Consider the following 21,423-nt stretch of genomic DNA (forward strand, 5'->3'; position numbering starts at 1 on the left):
CTCAGATAAGTTTCCACGGACAGAATGATTACCTTGGACATTTCACGACAGCAAATGAAATGAAGATGTTTCTCTTACAATGATAACAACTGTTACATGGTAACATTTTCTCTCAAATGCTGTGTGTGCACATTTTTATCATCACCATCAAGACTGCGGCAGCCTTCTACTGCCAGATCCTGTGCCGAATGCCTCAGACGTAGTCACTCATTAAACCCTCTGTCACGTGGGGTGTCATGCGGGGTCTCAGCTCCCGCTCCCCACATAAGAACACAGGATATGATGAGGCCAAAAAGGAACACCCACGGAGCCATAGGTAGGGGAGTCAGACCACTATAGTCTCGCTGGCGACTGGGTTGGAGACATAGGGAGCAAAACATCCTCCAGTACCCCAACAAGGGGGCTTCCTGCACCCCAGTCTCGCTGGTGGCCGGGCAAGATGCACACGGGAAGTAGGATCCACACGATCCGTAATCCGACATCCACTTTTCTGCCTGCCAACCAACCAACCAACCAACCAACCAACCAACCAACCAACCAGCGCAGCCACGGCTGTCATATCAGTGGCCAATGGCTAACTGGTTACAGCTGACGGCCAACTAGCCACAGCTGATGGCCATCTACTACCTGAGCCAGCACCTTCCCACATGAGGCCGAGAGCCTGGAAACTGCTCTCTGGGACTCTGTCCCCACACCCTCCTAATCACCCGATGGGTTAATGCTCAGGAGACCTAAGGTTCTGGGAGACTAGAACCTGCCCAGAGTCACCACACACAGAACCCAGGCAGCCTGACTCCGGACCCCATGCTTGTAACCACTAGGATACAGAAAATGCGAACAGTGAAGTCAACTGCACTTTTATTAGCCAAGCATTTAACAAAGTTATGAATGCCTAGCACACACACAAAAAAATCAAATAAATAAACAACAAACCAAAAAGGCATAAACTACATATCAGATCTTAATAAGACCTTATAACTGGCCCTTACTCCTTCTCTTGGGAAAACAGCCAGCATTTTCCCTATCTCCAGCAGAAGCTCGGCAGAATGGAGAACCCACTAGCAGACCCTTGCATAGGAACAAACTCTACCCTGCTCCATACAGCGTGGAATCAATTGGACTAGGTTAGAGGAAGGTGTTACAGGGGGTGCTTCTCCTAATGAATCACCCCAAAAGATGTCAAATTAGGCCAGCAGGTGAGACTGGGTCTCAGATGTCGGGGAGTTGACCAACACGGCAAGCGTGTTGGCAGGGCTTTCAGTCCTAGAAAAAAATCACAGCTCCAGCACAGACACTGTGACCAAACTGGCAAGAGCAAGACACTGTTACGAAAAGCCTGGCCCGAACTGGCCTCCCTTGTTCATCCTGTGACAAATACTTACTGATCGCTTACTACGGGCCAGGCCCTGTGCTTGCATTTGACAATTTCCAGGTGAACAAGCCACAGGTGGGTTCCTGTCCTCATGGAGCTGATGTTCAAATTGGGAGACAAACTAACACATGACAAAGTAAGACCATTTCTGAGGGAACCCTGGCCAGCTTCCTGGGGATCTAACTCAAGGGTGGGATAAAGCTTGAAGAGCCCAGAGCACCTAACAGCTGGTCTAACTCTTTGGTGATGACAAAACTGTAAACGAGAATGTGTTGACTGAGTGGGACAGCGCGAACAAGAACAAGAACACGCAAAGTTAGCGAAGACAGGAAAACTTCTGGGCTGGAGTCACCAGGGCAATTTTTACAGAAAAATTGTTTTTTTAAGGCTACACTTAGGTGTGGATGGGAGTTCAAGTGGAGGGAACAAAGAGGTAGACAGGTGGGCACATGAGGGGCACGTAACAGTGAGTGAGAAAGAAGGACCATCAGTGAGAAATGGCACAAGAAATATCCTTGGAAGATGGCAGTCTGCTATCCTAACTTACCAGAAGATGGCAACGGCCCCCATGAGTGGACCCCTGCCTCTAGTCTGGCCTCCTCCAAACCACTGTCCAAACTTCAGCTGGACCACAGCATTCCCCTGGTTAAAAACCTTCAACGGCTCCCCACTGTTCTCAGCCTAATGTCCAAATTCCTTAACATGATTTACAAGGCCCAGCGGGACCCAGCCTCTGTGACCTATCCCAGCTCATTGCTCTGCTTTAGGGTCCTACACGCCCCCCGCCATGTACACATACACCTCCAGGCTCCTCAAAAGCTGCTTTCTCTGCCTGAACATCCTTCCCTTCCATCCTGCACCCCCCCCACACACACACACACACGGTAACAACCACTCACCCGTTAGGTCTCCGTTTGAATGAGTGTCTAGCTACCCAGGAAGCTCACCCTCCTGGGTGCTGCCAAGCTAGATGGGTGGGAACAGAGTCTGGAGTACTCTGAAGGCCCAGAAAAACTTAGACTTGAATAGTGGGTGCCTTGGACCCACCATGTGAAATATGGTGAATAGGATATTCTAAGAAAATGAATCCGGTGATATTGTACCCTAAGCTCTAAAAATAATCAGTGCTATCTTAGGCAAAAGTTGAATATACCAAGAATAGGTGAACATCTGCCTGCTGGTTATATATCCCCCATCTCTTTAGGTAGTAACCCCTGATTTTCCGATGGGAAACCAGCCCTTTCTCTCATTCTCTGTCCACTAGCTTGAGTGGGGCTGACGCCACCCCAGCTCCAGGGAAAGGCCAATTAGAGCACCCCACACCCCCTGCCACAGTCACTAGCTCAGGAATGGGCAGGAGAACCCAGGGTGGCCTAACAATACTCAGTTCTGGACTTCTGCTGGCAATACTAAGAAAAGAAACTCTATTTTCCCCAGGGATTGGCAAGCCTGGAGCCTGCTGACAATGACACACACAGGAGAAAGCAGAGGCAAGAACTGGCAAGTGGCAGATACTGACTGACAGCTTCACCTGAACACCTGCACTCAGCCACAGCTTAGGCAGGACAGACTGCTCAGTGACAGGGGCCAATCAGTTCCATTTGGGGCTTAAGGCAATTCCATCCGGGTTTCTGTCACTTGCAACCAAGAATCTTGCGGCACACAAAAAGGTGATCAGAATTAAGGTAACCACACGACACAAAGAACAAAAAGTTCCACCAGCTGTGGGCGCCCAGGTCCCGGACCAGGGGATGTTGTAGCAGCAATCACACGACCCCATCAGAAAAGGTTCTGCTTAGCGCAGGCATTTGTTAGTCACTGTCACAGCCTCACCACTCGTCTGGGCACAAACCACCCATGATGCGCAGCAAATAACCTCTTACTAGTTTGATCTGCCTCAACTAAATCATGAACTCGAATCAGTAGACAAAGACCACAGGCCGACAGTTTTCCATTATTTAGCAAAAGTGAAACCTGTGTCTAACAGGAAAACTCCTTTCCAGTTTGAAAGCTGGGAATGTCATGAAGATTAACGTGGTTCAAAAAGGGTTTCCAGCTCTCCAGACAATCATCTCAAGTTTTTTGTAAATCTCAAACTGTTCTCATCCTTTTTTTTTTTTTTTAATCTTCATCTCTCCTCTCCACCCACACTGTGCCCTAGGTCAGGACCAGAGTGTATTAGAAACTGTCCCTTGTCACTGGTTGCCCAGCACTTTCTCAGGTTCAGCTCTCCAAGTCCCAGGTACTAGGATACCCCTCAGTCCCAGGCGCACAGGGCGGTTGGTCACCCGATGTGTCCAAGGAACCCCAAGCCTCATTCTTCCTCCAGCCTTGTTTCCCACAACTGCCAGCCCCACCGCGACATGCCACAAACCCCAGCGTCTCCCTCCCACACGCTGCCGCCCCAAACATTGGTTCATCCCTGAAGACTCCACCCTGGGGTCGCCTCCGCCAGAAGGCTTCCAAGAAGGTTCGCACAGAACCCTGGGCCTGGGTGATCCCAGCACGTGTCATGCTGCACAGTCCCTGGCGCTATGGCTGTCTCTCCATCAGCCTGTGAACTCCCGCAGGGAATGAGCTGTTTTGTACCCCAAACCCAAGACATTCACTATCAGAGCCAAAGGAAGACCATCCCCGGCCTTGGGGTGGGTACTAGCTGTTTATAGCGCTCTTTTCCAAATCTCTTCGGGATCTTCTAAGCCCCACACAGGTACACAAATTGCCAGGTTATTCAGGCTGCAATATGGATTAAGCTGACCTGCCTGATCCAGGGCAGGCAGCTCAAGTTTCCAAAAAGCACCCGATGGCCATGCGACCTAAACAGTGTAGCTGGGCAGTTCCCAGATACTGCAAAGGAACCTGAGAACCTTTACCATTCCCTGGCTGGCAGGAGGGTGAATATGCCCCTCATGGGGCAGTGAGACTCAACCCTAGTGAAAATCTTCCCCAAACTGACCTATAAGGAAGTTTTATTCAAAAAGAATAGCCAGCACTAAAGTCAAATCCTGGCTTTGACACTTTTCAGCTGCTGTCATCTTGAGGCAAGTGACAATCTCTCTGAACCTTAATTTCCACTTCTATAAAATGGAAACAATAATAGTTTCTGTAACTCATAGACTTGTGAGGACTAAGGGAAATAACACACAGGAAGTACCTGGCACAGGAAATGAATTCAATGAATATTAAAGTAATTTAAAAGGGCTAGAGTCAGGCAGTTAGGTGAGAGCCTGCAGGTACCTGGGTGCTGGCAGGAGGCCCAGCCACCCTCCCCTTCTCAGTAACATCCACCCACTCTCTACATTCCTGAAATCCTTGCCTCTCCCTTTCCCGCCCATCTGCCTTCTCATTTAAAAGTCCTGCTTCCCTACACACTCCCCTCCTCGTCCTGGACCTCTCTCCTCCCCATGTCTTCTCACTACCATCCTCTAAAACCATCCCTCACCATATAATGAGCTCAACTGCCCCCCATTCTCTAAGACCCACAAACATTTATTAAATGCATGCTCCATGCTAGAAAGGACACAGTTGAGCATCACAGCACCCCCGTCCCTGGCCAAATGAGAAGACCCCATCTAATTTCCTTCCCATCAATCCTTTCCATGGGCCCTTGTCTTCCTCCTACTGGCCCCCCAGCCCCACACTCCATCCTTCTTCCTTCCCATCAGTAATTTTGGTGCTCCCTCTGGAAACCAGCCTATTCCTTACCACCAAAGGTTTGCCTACTCCCCCGCCCCCAACTCCCTCCCCCCACTATATTTTCCAAGCTGGAATTATTTCCGCCTCAAAGGTCTGCATTTTCCATCACCTGCCCTCCCCCTCAAAAAAATAAAAAATCCTAGGCTCCTACTGTGGGAGCCAGGCACAGCGTTAGATGCTGCGAACACAACTGTGAGCCAAACAAGCAGCCTCTGCCCTGGAAGTTATCAGTTTGGTGGCAGTCAGAAACAGAGTAAAAAACAAACAGGACAACTGCAGATAGTGGCGATGCATTCATGGGGTGAGGGAAGCACTTTAGGTAGGGTGACTGGGGAAGGCCTTGCCTGATAAACACAGCTACCACTACTGACCACCCTGCTGTGTAACACACTGGTCAGTCTCTCTCCACGCATGGCACAACTGACTCCTTGCACAGTATTCCACCATCCCCATTTGCAGATGGGGAACCAGAGGCTCAGAGAGGTGAAGCAATTTGTCCAAGGTCACGCAGCCAATTGAGTGGTGGAATCAGGCTTTGAATGCAACTCCGACTGCAAAGCGAGTCCCTGCAACTCCTTCCTCCCAGGACCCGGTTGACACCTGTCCTGCCCGCCCTCCCAAGGGCTCTGCTTCTGACAGTCCCTCCTTAGACTCCGCCAAGAAAATATTTGTTTTTCATTATTGCCCTTTACCGAGCTCCTGTCGGTGCTTCCAACTTTATGTGCATTCTCTTACCCAACCCTCAAGACAATCGTAGGAAGCAGGCGCTGTCACAACATCCGTTTTGCAACCGAGGAAACTGAGGCCTAAATTCACACACTTAGAACCGAAGCCAGATCGATCCGACTCCAGCATCCAGCCCTCTGGCCCCTAAGCTGTCCAGCCCAAACACCACCACCCCGGGGACCTCGGTGCCCACTGTCCGCCGGCGGCTGTAAGAACGAAGTCTGCGTCCGGGAACTGGAATCTCATCCCCGTGCTTCACAGATGGAGATGCCGAGACTCTGCGAAGCGAGCTAAGCGACTTGCCCAAGGTCACACGCATCGAGGAGCGACGGGGTCAGGGTTCGAACCGACTCCCTGACTCCAGAACTGTCCCTCTTAACAGCCTTTCCCTGGCGCCTCTCTCCGCCCTCCCCCTCCGTTCTCGCACCCCCAGCACCCCCGGCCCGGGGCTACGAGCCCCATCCCCGCGTCCAGCCCCGCGGCCTCCCGCCTCCGCCCCCAACACACTCACTTGAGGTGGTCCAAGGAATGGATGTTGCGCGAAGACTTGCCATGGCCCCCGCCCACCCAGCTCCGCGAGCGGCCAAACATGTTGGCGGCCCCAGATCGTCGCTCGCTTCACGGTCTCATGTCCCCAGCGGCCGAGTGGCCGGGAGCCCGCGGCGGCAGCACAAGCCGCGGAGGTGGTGAAGGGACCGCCAACCACCTTCCTCCCCGGCCCACAGCTCCGCACTGACATTCAGCCGGAACCGGCCGTTCGACCGTCGCGCTTTACGGCCGCCGCCGCGAGGAACGCTGGGAAATGTAGTTCGCCCGCGAGGCCCGCCCCCCCCCCCGCCCCCACTGGACTCTGCGAACCAACTACAAGACCCGGTGTGCATCACGCAACTGCGGGCCTGCGGCCTTGGAGAAAAGGCGGAGCCAGAGGGGGAGCGTCCGCAGTACCATCTAGGTGGGCGGGAATAGGTAACGTCTGTGCAGAGTCCTGAGAAGGAAATCGGTGAAGTAGGGTGAATAAAAGTAGCCGCAGTATTAACAACTATTAACTTTACGATAAGAATAAGAGTAGCTATTGCATAGCATATACCATATGCCTCTGTGCTAAGCGCTTACATAGGTATATATAGTTACTTAATTCTAACAACCACATATGACGTGGGGACTATTATCCTTACTTTACTGTCAACGAAGCTGAATCACAGACAGGTTGACTTGCCCAATGTCATGCAGCTAGTAGGTGGCAGAGCTAGGGTTCAAACCCAGGCACCCTTATTTTTAACCCACAATAAACTAAACTGCATCAAATCGGTAACAGCCTTGTTTGTCCTCACAGCCGTTTTCTTTTTCCACTTCAACTTATATATATATATGTATGTGTGTGTGTATATATATATATATATATATACATATATATATACATATATATATAAATACATAAAACAGTGTACCAAAAGTAAACGTCCTGTACTTTTAGAGGATTTCTCTGATCTTCAGCCAAAATCCATGCCATTCCAAAACTACCACATTAAAAAAAAAAAAAAAAAAAATGGAAACACTAAACTTCCTATATAAGCCAAGAAGATGTATCTAAATTTCTCTCTTGAATCAAGAGTGGAAAGCTCCGTGGAGGTATTCATTTATTCATTCCATTCATTCATTCACTTTTCTTTTATTCATTCCTTCATTCATTTATTTCTATAACTCATAGTTATCTAAGGCCTGTTGTGTCCCATTTACTGTGCTCAGAGCAGAATTGGGCCAGGGGCCAATGTTCTCCCCAGGGCCTAGCACAAACAAGGCTTGATGCATAATAGGTGTTTAACAGAGTAAATGAATAAATGAAGGTTGGTTTCACCTTCTGCAGTTGGAGAAATGGAGACCAGTGGAGGGTTAATGATTTGCTCTGTAATTCGTCTAAAGGGACAAGAAGTAGTCGTGGAGGAAAAGGCAGATTCTGGCCTCCAAAACACAGGTAGGCCCAGGAGCTTCCAGGATCCTTCCGTTTCTCTGGGTCTCGGTTTCCTCATCTATAAAAAGGGGTAACATACTACGCTGCCCTGTCTGGCTCCAACTGAGCAATGCATGTAAAGCACCCAGCAGCTCAGTGTGACCTGAGATGAAAGAGTTTGTTGAACTGCTTGGAAGGTACGGTGGGAAAGTTCAGTCTCCACAAGGACGTACAAGGGTTGTCAATGAGGGGAATCGGCGAGTGGAAGAGAGTCTCACTTTTCTGTGCACTTCTTGGTTGAATGTTTAACCAGGTGCATTATTATTGTTTTTAAACATGGTTTCCAAAGAAACCGGAAGCACCCCTACAGGCAGAAGGTCTGACCCGCCTGGGAATCTCTTTACTCGGGTGTTCCTGAATGCTGTGATGGAGAACGCTCCCCCCCCCCCCCCAATAGGCAGACCTTCTAGCAGCCAGAATTTGGAAACGAAGGGGGTCCTGATTGATCATCCCCACCATGAAAAATTGGCACTTCGGGAAAGTCCAAGATTTTCACCGTTCAAGTTCACCATCCCTCCCCTACCCCGCCTCCGTTTTCAACTGGTAAACTGAGTCCTAAAGCGGTGTGGCACTATACTCAAGTCCAGCAAGGTGCCGAGGAACCTCGCGGTTCCCTTCAGCTTTTGTCGCCTTAGAGAACGTCTAGGTTTGAATTGTGCTGGGTTTCTCTCCCCTCCCCCTACTCCGAGGGGATTCGCAGAGCGAATTGGATTTGAGATCAGTCCGGAACCAAGAAAGCAACTCAGAGGCCAGCACCTCAGGGGCGGAGCTAATAGGTACCCGCCCCGAACGGCTGGGGCCAATGAGCGCGGGCGTCGAGCGGGCCAATGAGCGCGGGCAGGGGCAGTGGACCAATGAGCTTGGGGTCGCTCCGTAGGAGGAGTTCGGACAGCTACCAGCAGAGAGACGCGGCGGTCGCAACCATGGGCGCTGGGCCTGCGGGTGCGCGAAGGGGGCTCCAAGAACTGCCGGGCTGAGCTGGAGAGACCCCGCCGGGACTGGCCCTCGACGCGGAACCGCGGTGGGGTCCCCGCTGGCTCTGCAAGGGCACGTGATTGCGAGCCGGGCTCATCAGAGGAGCCCGGCAGCCGCCGTCCACTCCAGGGGGGCCCGCCTGGCAGCCGGGTGGGTCGAGAGGGCTGCGTGGGCACATCTGGAGGTGCGGTGACCCCGCCAGGCACGTTTCGGGGGCCGGGGCGCGTCCACAGGGGCTGCCGCACATCCCCGGGGGACACCGCCGGGGCCGCCTAGGTCGAGCCCCAGTGCGCCCCTGGATGGCTGAGCTGCCCCCTCGCCGGCCGCTGGGGCGCCACGGCGGCTGAGCTCGCGGGGATCGCCGGGCCGCGGCCGCCCTCGCTGCCCCCTGCATGCCCGGCGCCCGGGTCGCGGCCCACCTGGACGCACTGGGCCCCCTGGTCCCCTACGTGCCGCCGCCGCTGCTGCCCTCTATGTTCTACGTGGGCCTGTTCTTTGTCAATGTGCTGATCCTGTACTACGCCTTCCTCATGGAGTACATCGTCCTCAACGTAGGCCTCGTCTTCCTGCCCGAGGACATGGACCAAGCGCTCGTGGACCTCGGCGTGCTCTCCGACCCCGGCTCGGGACTCTACGATGCCGACTCAGAACTTGATGTCTTCGATGGTTACTTGGAATAGGCTGGGCTTCCGTCCCCCACTCTCCCCACCACGACCCGCAACCCTCTGCCCGGACCAGCCGCCCACATCATGCCGCCGCTGCTGGTGGAGGGCACCGTCCGGCCAGGGATGGGACCTCCAGGACGAGGCCTTCTCCGGCCCCCGAGGCCTGTAAGTGCCCTGTCTGTGTGGAATGAGGGCGGGTTGGGGCGCTGGTGAGGAAGAGGGAGGCATCCCCAAACCGGACACACGCCTCTCCCCCAGGCTTCTGATTCCTCCATCCACCTCCTCCCCGTCCTTTTGGATGCCAGGGATGACTGGACTCCTCTTAGGCCCTTAGTTGGGTTTGAAAAGCTTCCCCTAGTGAAGGTGGCAGCTGCTGAAGAGGGGAAGAGGAGCAGGGACTAAGTGGCTTTTGGGTTAGCCATGGTACTAACTGCCACTGCTTGTGGACAGAGCCTTTGCACCCAAACCCATTTGAGGCAGAGCTGTCAGCTCCTCCCCCCATCCTCAGCCTGGCTTGATGATGACCTTGGTTTTCTGGGGAGACTCACTAGTCCTGGAAGGATAAAGACTTAGAGTGTCAAAAAAGATAGGGAGCCAGGCACTGACTGCTTTTGTCCTGTGGCCCCTCGGGACTGGGTGGGCACCCAGAGCAAAGGCTCTGGGCTGAGGCTCCTGGCTGAGGCCATGAGAGGATAAATGTCCTCCGGCAAAGAACCCCGTACTTCCTTTGGCCTTGGGTTTGCTGCTTTTTGGAGTCAGGTTTCAGGGCGCCCCAGCTTGGCAGTTCCGCAGCTCCAGTCTGCAGGAGCTGCCAGTTTCACAGGCGCCTTGATAGAGCAGGCAAGCTGGGGGGTTGTGCTGGGGCTGGCGTTGCCTTGCGTGCAGTGTTTGCCTCAAGGGGCTCTTGGGCCAGCAGGAGAAGGAAGCACGGGATCATTGCACTGAGTCCTTCCTGGGGGTTGCCACCAGGAAGCTGTGTCCAGCCCCACCTTGTGGGTTGGTGGGAGGGGAATGAAGATCCAGAAAGGAGACAGACTTGGCCAGAGTCACACAGCAAAGAAGAGAAGCAGTTGGACCAGATGGGAGAGGCAGGTAGACTGTTGGGTCTGGTGAGGGTGCACAGGGCAGGCAGGAACTCTTTGGCTGGACCCCCTCAGCTGGCCAGTGCTGCAGTGTCGCTAGGCCAGGACCTGAGTGGCCGTGGAGAGCGGAAACTGAGGCAGTGGGCAAGGGCTTCTTTAGGAAAACAGACATTGATGCCTCTCATTCCAAGAGGCTGACTGAACAGTTGCCCGTCTTCGCCAAGATCACCATAGTCAGAGGGTGGTCCAGGGTGGGGCTGGACCTACTGCCAGTAGTGCTGGGGACCAAGGACTGAGGGGTTAACAGTGAGATTTCTTTGAAGAAAGCTTCATTTGAGCTGCTCTGCAAACTTACCCGGACTGCCATTCATCCTTCCATCGGTTCTTTCATTGAACAAATGTTTACTGAACATCCACTGTGCCTGGTGGGTAAACACAGTGAATAAGGCAGACTTATCCCCAGCCCCCAGGTACTTGGTGAGAAACACGAGCAGGTCCCCAAACAAGATCGTCAGATTTCTTTTCAGAGCTGTGAAGGCAGGTAAGGACATGGGCATCCCCTTTTGTGTTCCCTGCAGTTTCCTCCGCACTTAGAATAGCGCCCGGCATCTAGTAGGTGCTCAGTGAATGTCTATCAAGTAGGTGCATCTAGTAGGTGCTCAATGAATGTCTATCTAGTAGGTGCTCAATGAATGTCTGTCAAGTGAGTGAATAGAGATAGGCTGCTTCAGATAGGGGAGTCAGAGAACGCCTTTCTGAGGAGATAACACATTAGAGCTGAGCCCTACATTAATAGAAGGAGCCGGACATGAAGACCTGGAGAAAAGCAGTCCAGGCAAAGGGAACCACTAGAGCCGAAGCCGTCAGGTGGGAGAACGTTGGTTCTTCCAGCAACTGAAAGGAGGCCGGAGAGTGGCCCTCATGAGAGATCAGTGGGGTGGGAGCGGGCCAGACTGTGCGGGACCTAGAGGCCACAGCCATGAGCAGTGGAAAGCCATCAGAAGGTTTGGGGCAGGGGATGACACAATTCCAGTTCACGTTTTGCAAAGACGTCTTTGGCGGTTGTGGGCAGAATGGACTGTAGGGGCAAGTGTGGAAACAGGGAAGCCAGTTAGGGGCTGTTCAGTCACCAGAGGTGATGGATGCTTGGATGAGGCAGGTTAGTGAAAATGGAGACGGAAGAACTGACAGAACACCTTCTGAAGGTAGAGCCTATGGGATCCATCATCTGCCACACCTGATTCTAGGCCCTTTCAATATTCACTCATTCAGTCATTCAGCAAACGTTAGACCTGCCTGCTCTTCTGCCAGGCCCTGTGCTAGACCCCAGGGATCCTAAGTTAAGTCCCTGTCCCCAAGCCAAGCACGTGACTTTCAGACAACGTAACTTGGTGAAGAATGTCTTGTTTTATCTTTTCACCGAGTCAACAGAAACACTTTCCCTTCCAAGCGAAAACATTGGCGTACTCTGAACCAAACACTGAAGCCCAAAGGCTTTGCCATACTTTGCAGCAAACACTGTTTGAGCAGAAACACAGGACGTGTGTCTCAGGGACACCCTTGCAAAGCTTTCAAAGTGACAGGGCCTGACCCTGGGAGGTGGGGAGCCCTGGGGCTGTGGGAAATACTCCTGCCTGGAGAAGTGGTGGAAGCCACACACAACGTTCCTTCTTCCCCACTCCCAAATCCAAGTCCAGATCGCCTTGGTCCCAAGGACCTGGAAGCCCAGACCCGGGTAGGGGAGGGGTGGCTAGCAGTAGGGAGAAAAGCCTTTGGGAAAGATTAAAGATGATCTGACTCCACCCCCTCTCCATAACCCCTTCCATGAGCAGAGGAACACCAGTGGTCAAATTGCACTCTTTTCACTCATCCGCACATGGACACAGTCTCATGTTACATACAAGCCAATCCAGGAAACACTGACTAAAGGTGAGGAGCATGCCAGACAGTGGGGATGGGAGTGGATCTCAAGATGAAAAGATGTATGCACTTTCTCTTATGTGTGTACCCACATAATTCAGGTCCTCAAACATGTTGAGCACCTATTAAGGAGACAGCGTTAGGGTCCAGGACCCTGGATTCAGATGCCCTGGGTTCAAATCCCAATCCTCGCTGTGACCTTGGGCGTGCTATGTACCTCCCTGTGTGTCAGATCGCTCTCTATAAAGCGGGGATAATGAAAATCTACCTCCTCGAGAGGATTAAATGAGATACATGTAAAGCTTGTAGACCTTCCTGTGTATAATAAGTGACTGCTATTGTCGTTAGTAGATATAATAGGAAGTGTGTACACTCGGGCCCTTAAGAATGCATAAACCTGTACATACCCCCATGTGTGAATATATCCCACGATGAACATAAGAGGATTGGCTGCCTGGGTGCTGCGTGGGTCCAGGTCTGGACTCTCGGGACAGACTTCCCACTCTGCCTTCCAGGCCCAGACCCTTCCGAGACCTTGCCCACTGCCCTTTGGCCTCCAAAAGCCACCAGATCTGGAACCCTGGAGAGAGCCCGGCTCTGCAGTGTGCTGCCCAGGAGCAGGGAGTGGGGATTAGGAGCTCCCTCCTTCCCAGGAGAAAGGGCCGCTGCAGGGAGAGTCCTCACATCCCAGCAGTTCCGATGCGGAGGCAGCTCAGCTGGATTGATGTGTCCCGGATGAAAGCCGCCTGTGACTGCTAGCCCTCTCTTGGCAGAGGGAGGGCTGTGGGAGAGGAGCCTCACTGCACTGCAAATGGAGACTGGGGAATGCAGCTGCCAGAGCCAAGCTCAGATTTGGAGCTGGGAGGAACCAGACCCAGCGGTCTTACTTACTACAGGGTTGCCCAGGCTTCAGTCTCCTGACTGGGCACTGCAGCTCCTGCTCCCTCCTTGTCATCTGTAGCCTGTGCCAGCAGAACACGCAGGCTTTGCACATCACTGCTCTACTCGGAAACCCAAAGCTTCCGTGGGGACACAGCACAATAGGTTTAGGTCCTGGAAGACCCCCCAGGCAGCTGGTAGAACTCCAGGCAGGGGTCTGGGCGGACAGGGGAGACCAGGTGGGAAGCTGTGACTGTCATCCAGGTGAGAGATGGTTATGAGGGGCAGGTACGTGCACCCCTAGACCTTCTGATTCTCCAACTCTGTCCTGACATGAGGCTTACTTGGAATGGCACTGTCCACAGGGTGCATTGGTGCTGGCTGCCCCTTTGGACAGAAGAAGACCCCAGTATGTGTCTCAGGACAGCTGAGATGCCAGAGATCCCACTCCCTTGGCTCTGAGTTACGCAAACTGGAGATTTCGTCCAAGGGACACCCGTAGCCCTTCTGTCTGTTTCGTGAAGTAAGAAGTTCAGGACTCCCCTCCTCTTGACCGTTCGTATTCTTGGTTTATCTGCTGACTTTCCCCCGGGACTTCTGTAAGCTTCGATTGCTTTTGGGGAACCAAGATCACCATAAAAGGGACAGGCATCCCTAGCCCCATCTCACAAATAAAGAAACTGAGGCGCAGAAAGGGGGAGTGAGGGGCCAGCGGAACAAAGCCAAGTGAGAGAGCTGAGCCTCCCCCACCCCCATGCTGGGCGTGCGTGGGGTGCAGGGGCCTCCAGGGAGGGGCTCCGACCCTTGTCCTTAGAATACCACTCCCAGCTCTGCTAGGCCTGCCTCATGCACTCTTGCTCCCTTTTTCTGAATTTTTTAAACAAAACTATTTTGAAATTTACAATGATACAAACGTGGTAAGAAGAGTACAGAGAATTCCCATATACCCTCCACCCACATTCACCAATTGCACCGGGAACATTTTGCCACATTTGCTTGTGTATACAACAGGAGCTCACTCTGTGTGTGTACCTGGATGTATACTCATATACATACGTGTATAATTATTTTTCTGAACCATTTGGAAACCGATTGCAGGCGTTATGCTTCTTTAGTCCTAAATATTTCAGTGGATATTTCCTTAGACCAAGGATATTTCACTTCGCTAACCACAGTACCATTCTCAAAATCAGCCAATTTAACACTGATAAAATCATAGGACCAGTCTTACTTCCTTCAAATTTGCCTTCCTTCAAATTTCATCAATTGTCCCAACAGTGTTCTTTCACAATAAAAACGGGGGTGGGAGGTTGAGGCCCAGGGTCCAATCCCAGATCATCCTTTGCTTTGTCCTGTCTCTTGTGCCTTGTTCAGCCTGGAACAGCTTCGCTGTATCTTTCATGACATTGACATTTTTGAGGAGTACAACTCTGGTATTTTGTAGAATACCTCTCAGTTTGGTTCTGTCTGATTCCTACACCTGAGACTAGACTCAGATGATGAATTTTGGGCAGGAACACCACAGAGAAGTGAGTGCGTGTTATTTTGAGTGCATAGTATCAGAAGATAAACGATACCTTTCTGTCCCATCGCGGGCGATGTTAGCTTTAGTCACTTGGTTAAGGCAGTGTCGCCAGTTCTTTCCACTGTCAGCTTACTATCTCTCCCTTTATAATTTATAGTTTGCAGTTAAGTCTACTAGTTTTAGTGCCGCATTTAAAAAAAATCTTTCTCATGAATTGTTTTAAAAAATGTTTATGTCACTGAAAAGAGAACACGGGCTTTACTTGGCATGGATAAAAACAAGTAAGTGCTGAAGTCATTAACTTCTGGCCAAATACTAAAGCCAGCGAAAGGCGCAGAGCCTCCGGCCTGCTCTTTGTTAAAAAGGCAGATTGTCAGCTGTCAGATGATAAAGATAGTCCAGCTCCAAAGTGAAACTCTCCTGGAAGTAATCACAAAGACCAGTCAGTGCATCCCTTGCTCACTACGTGTGACTCAGTGTTATGTGGAGGGGCATTTCCACGTGCCCCTAAAACTGGCATAGGGGCTTTGCAGTCAGACAGATTTGGGTTTAAATCCCAGCTCCACCAACACCTCAGACAAGTGAGTTCACCTCCCCAGCCTCCAGTTTCCTCTGTAAATTGGGGGTAACAGTAGGACGTGCTGAAGGGCTGTGCACAGTAGCTGAGGTGGTGAAGGCCGCACAGAGTTGGTCCTTTAGTAAATGAAGCCGTCTGTTGGTGGGTCAGACAGTGCAGGAAGCCTTCCCCCTTTCCTTGGCTCCCTTGCTCTTCTTGGGAGCCACTTAGCAAGGAGGGTGTGTGTGTGTGTGGGTGGGGGGGCAGCCTTTGAGGCAGCCCGGGGCTGATGGTATCTGGTGCCCTGGGCCCTCAGCCTGGGACCTAAGCCTGGGGGTGGCTGGTGCTGGCTCTAGTCCCAGTTCCCTCCCAAAGGGGAAGGTTCATTCCTGGGATTCCTTCCTGGCAGGGGACTTGGTGGGGCGGTTAAAAATAGCCGCCTCACCCATATCTCCATCGCTTCCCCTGAGGTCACCCCAGGAAGCAGGGGGTGGGAGGACACAGGCTTGGGGAGTTTCAGTGACTCGCCCAGATGCCCAGCTATGAGGTGGCCCCATTGGGCCTCCCAGCCACACTCCCAGGGCTGCCCGTGAGGTCCTCTGTCATAGGCGTCCCCAGGAGGCAGTGAGTACACTGGAGCAGAGTGCCACCTCTATGGCACTTGCTACTTTTTGCTTTTGACCCGAGAAACGCAGGCCCAGCTCCTCTCCCATCCCCCTTTGGCCACACTCGGCAGCTAGACCAGGCGGAGGGTCTCCTGCTGCACAGCCGGTCCTGGAGACACACTGGACACACTGCGCAGATAGTACCTGGGTGACGTCTGTGGTGACGTAGCCACTTGAATTGGTTGGTTAGTATGTGGAGAAAAGAGGAATGTGTCATGGGTTTCCAGCGGGCAAGGTCTTTGGAGGAGGAAAAGCACTGCTCCTGTCAGAAGGCCTCCAGCATTGAGGAGGCCCGCCTCCCCGACTGGTGTGTTTTCTAGCTGGGAACAGGTGGGGACGAGGAGAGGAGCCAGCAGGTTCCCATGGGTATGGCAGGCATTCCACCCACACAATTTCACGTAATCCCCACAACAAACAGTCTGGGAAGGTAGGCATTGTTGTCTTCCTTTCAGATGAGGAAACAGGCCCAGAGAGATTAGGTGACCTGCCTGAGGTCACACAGCTAGGCAGGGGCAGAGCCAGACTGACCCCAGACGGGCCGATTCCAGACCTTGCCCTGGCTGCCCCAGAGGAGGACGATGGTGGAACTCTGAACTGCAGGAACGAATCCCCTTTCAACATGTCCAGAGTCTCCCTCCAGACACACGGGCCATTTTCCCACTTAAGCCAAATCCCTAACTAGGTACCTTCTCTGCAGAGGTACAGAGCTGGGACACTGCTGCTTCAAATGGATCATGTGCCCAGCTGTGTCATTCTAATGACAGAAACGAGTCAGACAGCCACTCCCTCTGTCCAGCTTTGGGGAGTGGTCTGGAATGAAAGGTTGCAGTTTCAGAAAGAAAGAAAAACGCCAATGGCTAATGAATTGTCTGTCATGTTCTAATGACGCTAGAAGATTGGAGAACCTACTGCCTTGGATTCTATAAACTGCAACCCCAGGATGCTTTTCAGCTGGGGCTTTTGATGCCTTGGAGGAAAGATACCTAAGATGCTGAGAGGAATTAAGACTTTGGAGTCAGACTGCAGAAGTTCAAATCGTGGCTCTGCCCCTTAGAGCTGTGTGGCCTTGCACAGATACTTAACCTCTCTGAGCCCCATCCGAAATTCAGGAATTGTGGTCCTCCTTGGCCCCACTTCCTAGGGTTGTCCTGAGGGATAATGAGCTAAGCCATGAGTTAGAGCAGCTAGTACAAGGTGAGATGAAGTGCCTGATCAATGTTCTCCTCCTGGGGGTGGTTCTGAGGCAAGTCAGGAACAAGGGACCGGTCTTTAACAGCCACAGTGGGTGGCACAGACGACAGGACATCCTCTTGCCGTGAATACAGAGACCTGGGACCACATCTCTGCCCTTAACTTGCTAAGTGACTTAGGTGTCACCACCTTCTCCAGGCCCATTCATTCTCTGTGGAGTGGGACCAACTGAGGTCAAGGTCTCCCAAACCTCACATGACACTGTCAACAATTAATTGCTCGACTGTCCTATTGCCTGACCTATTATTTGTGTAGTTGTTTTCTTTAAACCGGTTCTTTCCATTTTTAAAGTGAAATTAGCGTTCTGGAAAGAGAGGCACTTTTATGTTACTATCAGCTATGGAAAACGCGTCACTTGCCACAAATAGAAGGGGACTCCACGACACAGGTAAACAGCACGGAAACAGGAGAGCTGCTGACTGCCTGCTGGAGCCGGCGCTGGCAAGGCCCTGAGCCTGTTCAGATGGAGATCCGTACGTGAGAGGCAGGTGTTCCCACCACACTGACACGCACATGCATCTGGGACCCCGTGCTGTCACGAGGACAGGGCGGGCGTGAGCTCCTGTTCCGTGGGGTGATTCTGTGTCCTCTAACACCCGTCCTCACTCATCTGAAATGGGCTCAAATAGGAGCCCCCGCCTTGGAGACGGCTGTACTGAGCCCCGGGAAGGGTGAGTGAATAAACAGGTCTGCTCCATGAACACCTCTCCAGAGCACCGAGGGCTCCAAAGCTCTGGCTGCCAGGTCGTCGGGAGGTGGGACGGGCCCAAGGACATGACAGCTTACCTGTATCATCGGTGGAAGCTGGAAGGTCTCCAAGCGGTGGATGGACGTGTTCCCAGCTGGCCTTGAGGAGATGAATCTGGCAGAGAACACAAGAAACTTGAACGATTTGGCCTCTTAACATCTCCAGCCTTATCTTCCCACTGGCCTGCTTTCTACCCCTTCCCCGACACCGAGCCAAACTCCAGGAGGTTCCAGGACCTGCTGTGCCCTGGTGGCCAGCCCACCCTCTACCTGGTGTGCCCTTTGTGCACAGCCTTCCCCAGACTCAGCTCCACTCACCCCGTGCACCCTCCCGTTGCCGGGTGTATTACCTTGGGTTGAAATTGCTCCCTAGATTGTGTGTCAAGGGCAGGGGCTGCACTCTTCATGGGGTCCCTGGCACAGGGGACGTATGAGGTTTTGTAGTCTGAGGGCTCCAGTGGGACAAAGCCCTGGAGACGTGAGCATCCTCAGGCAAGTGACTTAACCTCCCCACCTGCAAAATGGGATCGTGGTAGCATGTAACTCCTGGGGCTGTCAGGACGGTTGGATGAAGCCGTGTGTAAAGCTCCATCTCAGGCGTGCTCTCTCGGGAGCAGACCTTGGGACAAAGATTCAAGTGCAAGGTGTTTATTTGGGAGGTGATCCCAGGAACTCCTGGCAGCTTCCGCCTGCAAGAGATGCATGGTTCTCAGGGGAAGCATTCTGCCCCCTTGGGTGGTTCTTGGAAATAGAGCGAGAAGACATCTTTAGTCACCGTACCCGGGAGTGCTACTGGCATTGAGTGGTCGGGGACCAGGGATGCTGCTAAATGTCCTGCAATGCCCAGAACAGCCTGCCTACCCACCCATCAGAGAATCTGCCCCAAATGCCAGTAGCACCCTGATGACCAAGACACGTCGGGTGTTTAACATAGACGTTCTATGTGATGCTCGATGGCGTTTGCAAGAGGAATAATCTGAGCTGCCAAAGATGAGACTCAGACGTGGGGCGTGGGGTGGGCCTGGGAGTCTCAGATGCTGCAGACACACTGACATCCAGCTAGACACAGAGATAAGGGAATCGGGACTTCGTGGCACCAAGCAAGGGGCATGATGCTGTGTCCTGGATGACAAGCCAAGTGGGGCTGCTGAGTAGCTATAGGCGGCAAAGGCATTTTCCGGGCAAGGTAGGAGGTGCTGCCAAGCCCTGCCCACTATGCAGAGCTGGCTCACCTACTCTGGAGCTCAAGTCAGCCGGCAGACACTGGGTGACTCCTAAATGGGCCTGCTGCCCTCCTTCCAATGATGGACAGCGCTTCTTTTCTATGTAAAACTGCGCCAGTTCTCCAGCCCAAGGTCCTTAGAAAGCAAGCAAACTCATTAAAAAGAGTTTTTAATAAAAATTATCAGAAAACAGCTCCAGCCTGAGTCTGGGGCTTCTGGTGGTTCCCTGAAGGTGAGGGATGGAGAGACTTCCTGGCCCACCCTGAGCCTCCTGAGGCCTGGTGGATGGGTCCAGCTCCTCGGTGAATGGGTGGCAGGTGGGGCTTTCATGTTGTAACGCCCTGTTTTTCCTCTTCTTAGGCCTGCTCCCCTCGAAAGCACCGTGCCAACAGAGAGATTCCCGTCCAGACCCAGGACAGTGGGATGGAGAAGTTGAGACTGAGTGCCAAGGTCAGGAAGGCATTTGTCTCCCTCCCCAAAAGGAGAAGGTGGGGGCATCCGAAGACCTCACCCGCCTGCAGCTCATACACATGGCCTTGCTTTGGCTTTTGACCTTTCGCGATGGAGTTTACAGGAACCCAGCCAGAGTCTGCCTCCCCGCTCTTCACCCCCGACTGCACCTGCTTCCCCCACTTAACCTTCAAGAGGACACTTCAAACCGCGGACACACACACGAGAGACAGGCAGCTCCGGCTGATAACCCGTGGAGCCCTGAGCCGGCTGGGTTTGGCCCGGCTGGTCTTAGATACAGCGACTGTTTCAGGGAGTGGCTCTGAAGGAGAAGAGGCAAGGACTGCGTCGGGGGCTGAGGGTAGGTTTTTGACTCATTCAGGCTGCTTGTTCATCAAGTTGTCAGAACTGACCCATCGCGTCGGGGAAGGGCCACGTCGCTCCTCTGGCCAGAAATATTTTTAGAAAATGTGAGTGGTATGAATACTTGACTTCGATAAACCTGTAAAAGCAATACTTCTGAGGCTGACCTCTTTCAATTAAAAAAATGTATGCAACTCCAACCCCTCAGGGCCCTGCCTTTTTTCCTTTGAGACTGGGGAAAGGAATCTTTAAGCAGAAAACCTCAGGGGCCTCCCAAGTTGGAGATCCAGCTGGGTTTGGAGAGTCTACCCAAGCTGGGCTGGTGTGGGAGGCCTGGACCAGCCCCACTCCCAGCTTCCACAAGCCTGAAAAGCTGGAAATCGGCTCCACATCCCAGAGAACTCAGAGATGTGGTACTCCCCGCCCCCGGCTGGGCTCATAGTAGATGCCAGTAAAGATGAGGGAGGGAGAAAGGGAAGGAACAAATGAATAAGGGAAATTAGATGCAATTGCATGAAAAAAAAATAGCGTCATTCTCTCCAGTTTGCTGAGCTCCTGCGGCTTTTCAAAGCACCTTCACACGCACATGATGTTAAACCAGGTACAGAGATTAGTTCCATCCTACAGGTGAGGAGACTAAAATGTGGGGGACTAACAGTCCAGCAGATCTCGAGGACAGCCACAGCACCTCTTGTTTTCATGGGATTCTCAAAAAAGGGCTTCTAAGAAATGGGAACAGAAGACTTTGGAGAGGCCCAAGGTAAGCACGAGAAGGGAGACGGGGAGAGCCCTGAGGGGAAAGGGAGGGTTTAAAAGATGCATGGATTTGAAATCCATGTGGAATCATGCCATCAACGTACAGAGTGACTCAGATGTCACATGCCCAGATTGGGGCTCGGAGCAATCCCAGCACACTGCCTGTGCCCACGGAGAGACCCTCCAAAGAAGTCAAAAGGCGAGGTTGCATCTAGACTGCCTCCTTTGTAGGGGTGTGACCTTAGGCAAGTCACACCTTCTGTGTAACGGAGACAGTAATTTACCCACCTCATGACATGACTTTGTGTTAATAACAGGTGCCCCTCTGGTCTGTGACACCTTCACACCAGGACTCACAGCTCGGCAAACAGAGCCCAGACGGGGTTGCCACCCCGATTTACCTCCTGGTCCAGGTGTTTTTTTGCAGTGCACAGACTGCCCAACCATACCCGACAGCCCTGCCTGGAGATTTTTAAAATTTTACTAAAATGCAAGACTTACTAGAGCGTCTTACTCATCATCCCCATGTAGTCAGTACATAATGAGGTCTGATAATTAAGTTTG

General features: G+C 52.6%; 2 protein-coding genes across 11 annotated transcripts in view; one reads left to right on the forward strand and one right to left on the reverse strand.

Annotated features, from left to right (window-relative positions):
• The window catches only part of CLEC16A (C-type lectin domain containing 16A), a 189,967-nt gene extending 183,369 nt beyond the window's left edge, over positions 1-6,598 (reverse strand). For 7 of the 10 annotated variants that reach the window (XM_074323098.2, XM_074323101.2, XM_074323097.2 and 4 more), the window contains exon 1: positions 6,306-6,598. In XM_074323098.2, coding sequence (XP_074179199.1) covers positions 6,306-6,385 — 80 coding nt within the window. In that variant the 5' untranslated portion in view covers positions 6,386-6,598. The remainder of the gene's footprint in view (positions 1-6,305) is intronic. The other 3 variants (XM_074323102.2, XM_074323104.2, XM_074323103.2) reach the window with 3 other exon arrangements.
• Positions 6,599-8,658: 2,060 nt separating this feature from the next.
• On the forward strand, positions 8,659-20,303 carry DEXI (Dexi homolog). Its single transcript, XM_019714072.3, has 2 exons — positions 8,659-9,607; positions 19,651-20,303. Exon 1 carries the CDS (start codon positions 9,170-9,172, stop codon positions 9,455-9,457), a length of 288 nt encoding a protein of 95 aa, XP_019569631.1. The 5' UTR covers positions 8,659-9,169; the 3' UTR covers positions 9,458-9,607; positions 19,651-20,303.
• Positions 20,304-21,423: the final 1,120 nt, after the last annotated feature.

This window comes from Rhinolophus sinicus, chromosome 10 (assembly GCF_057876585.1).
Source record: "Rhinolophus sinicus isolate RSI-liver-muscle chromosome 10, RSI-T2T, whole genome shotgun sequence".
Lineage (NCBI taxonomy): Eukaryota > Metazoa > Chordata > Mammalia > Chiroptera > Rhinolophidae > Rhinolophus > Rhinolophus sinicus.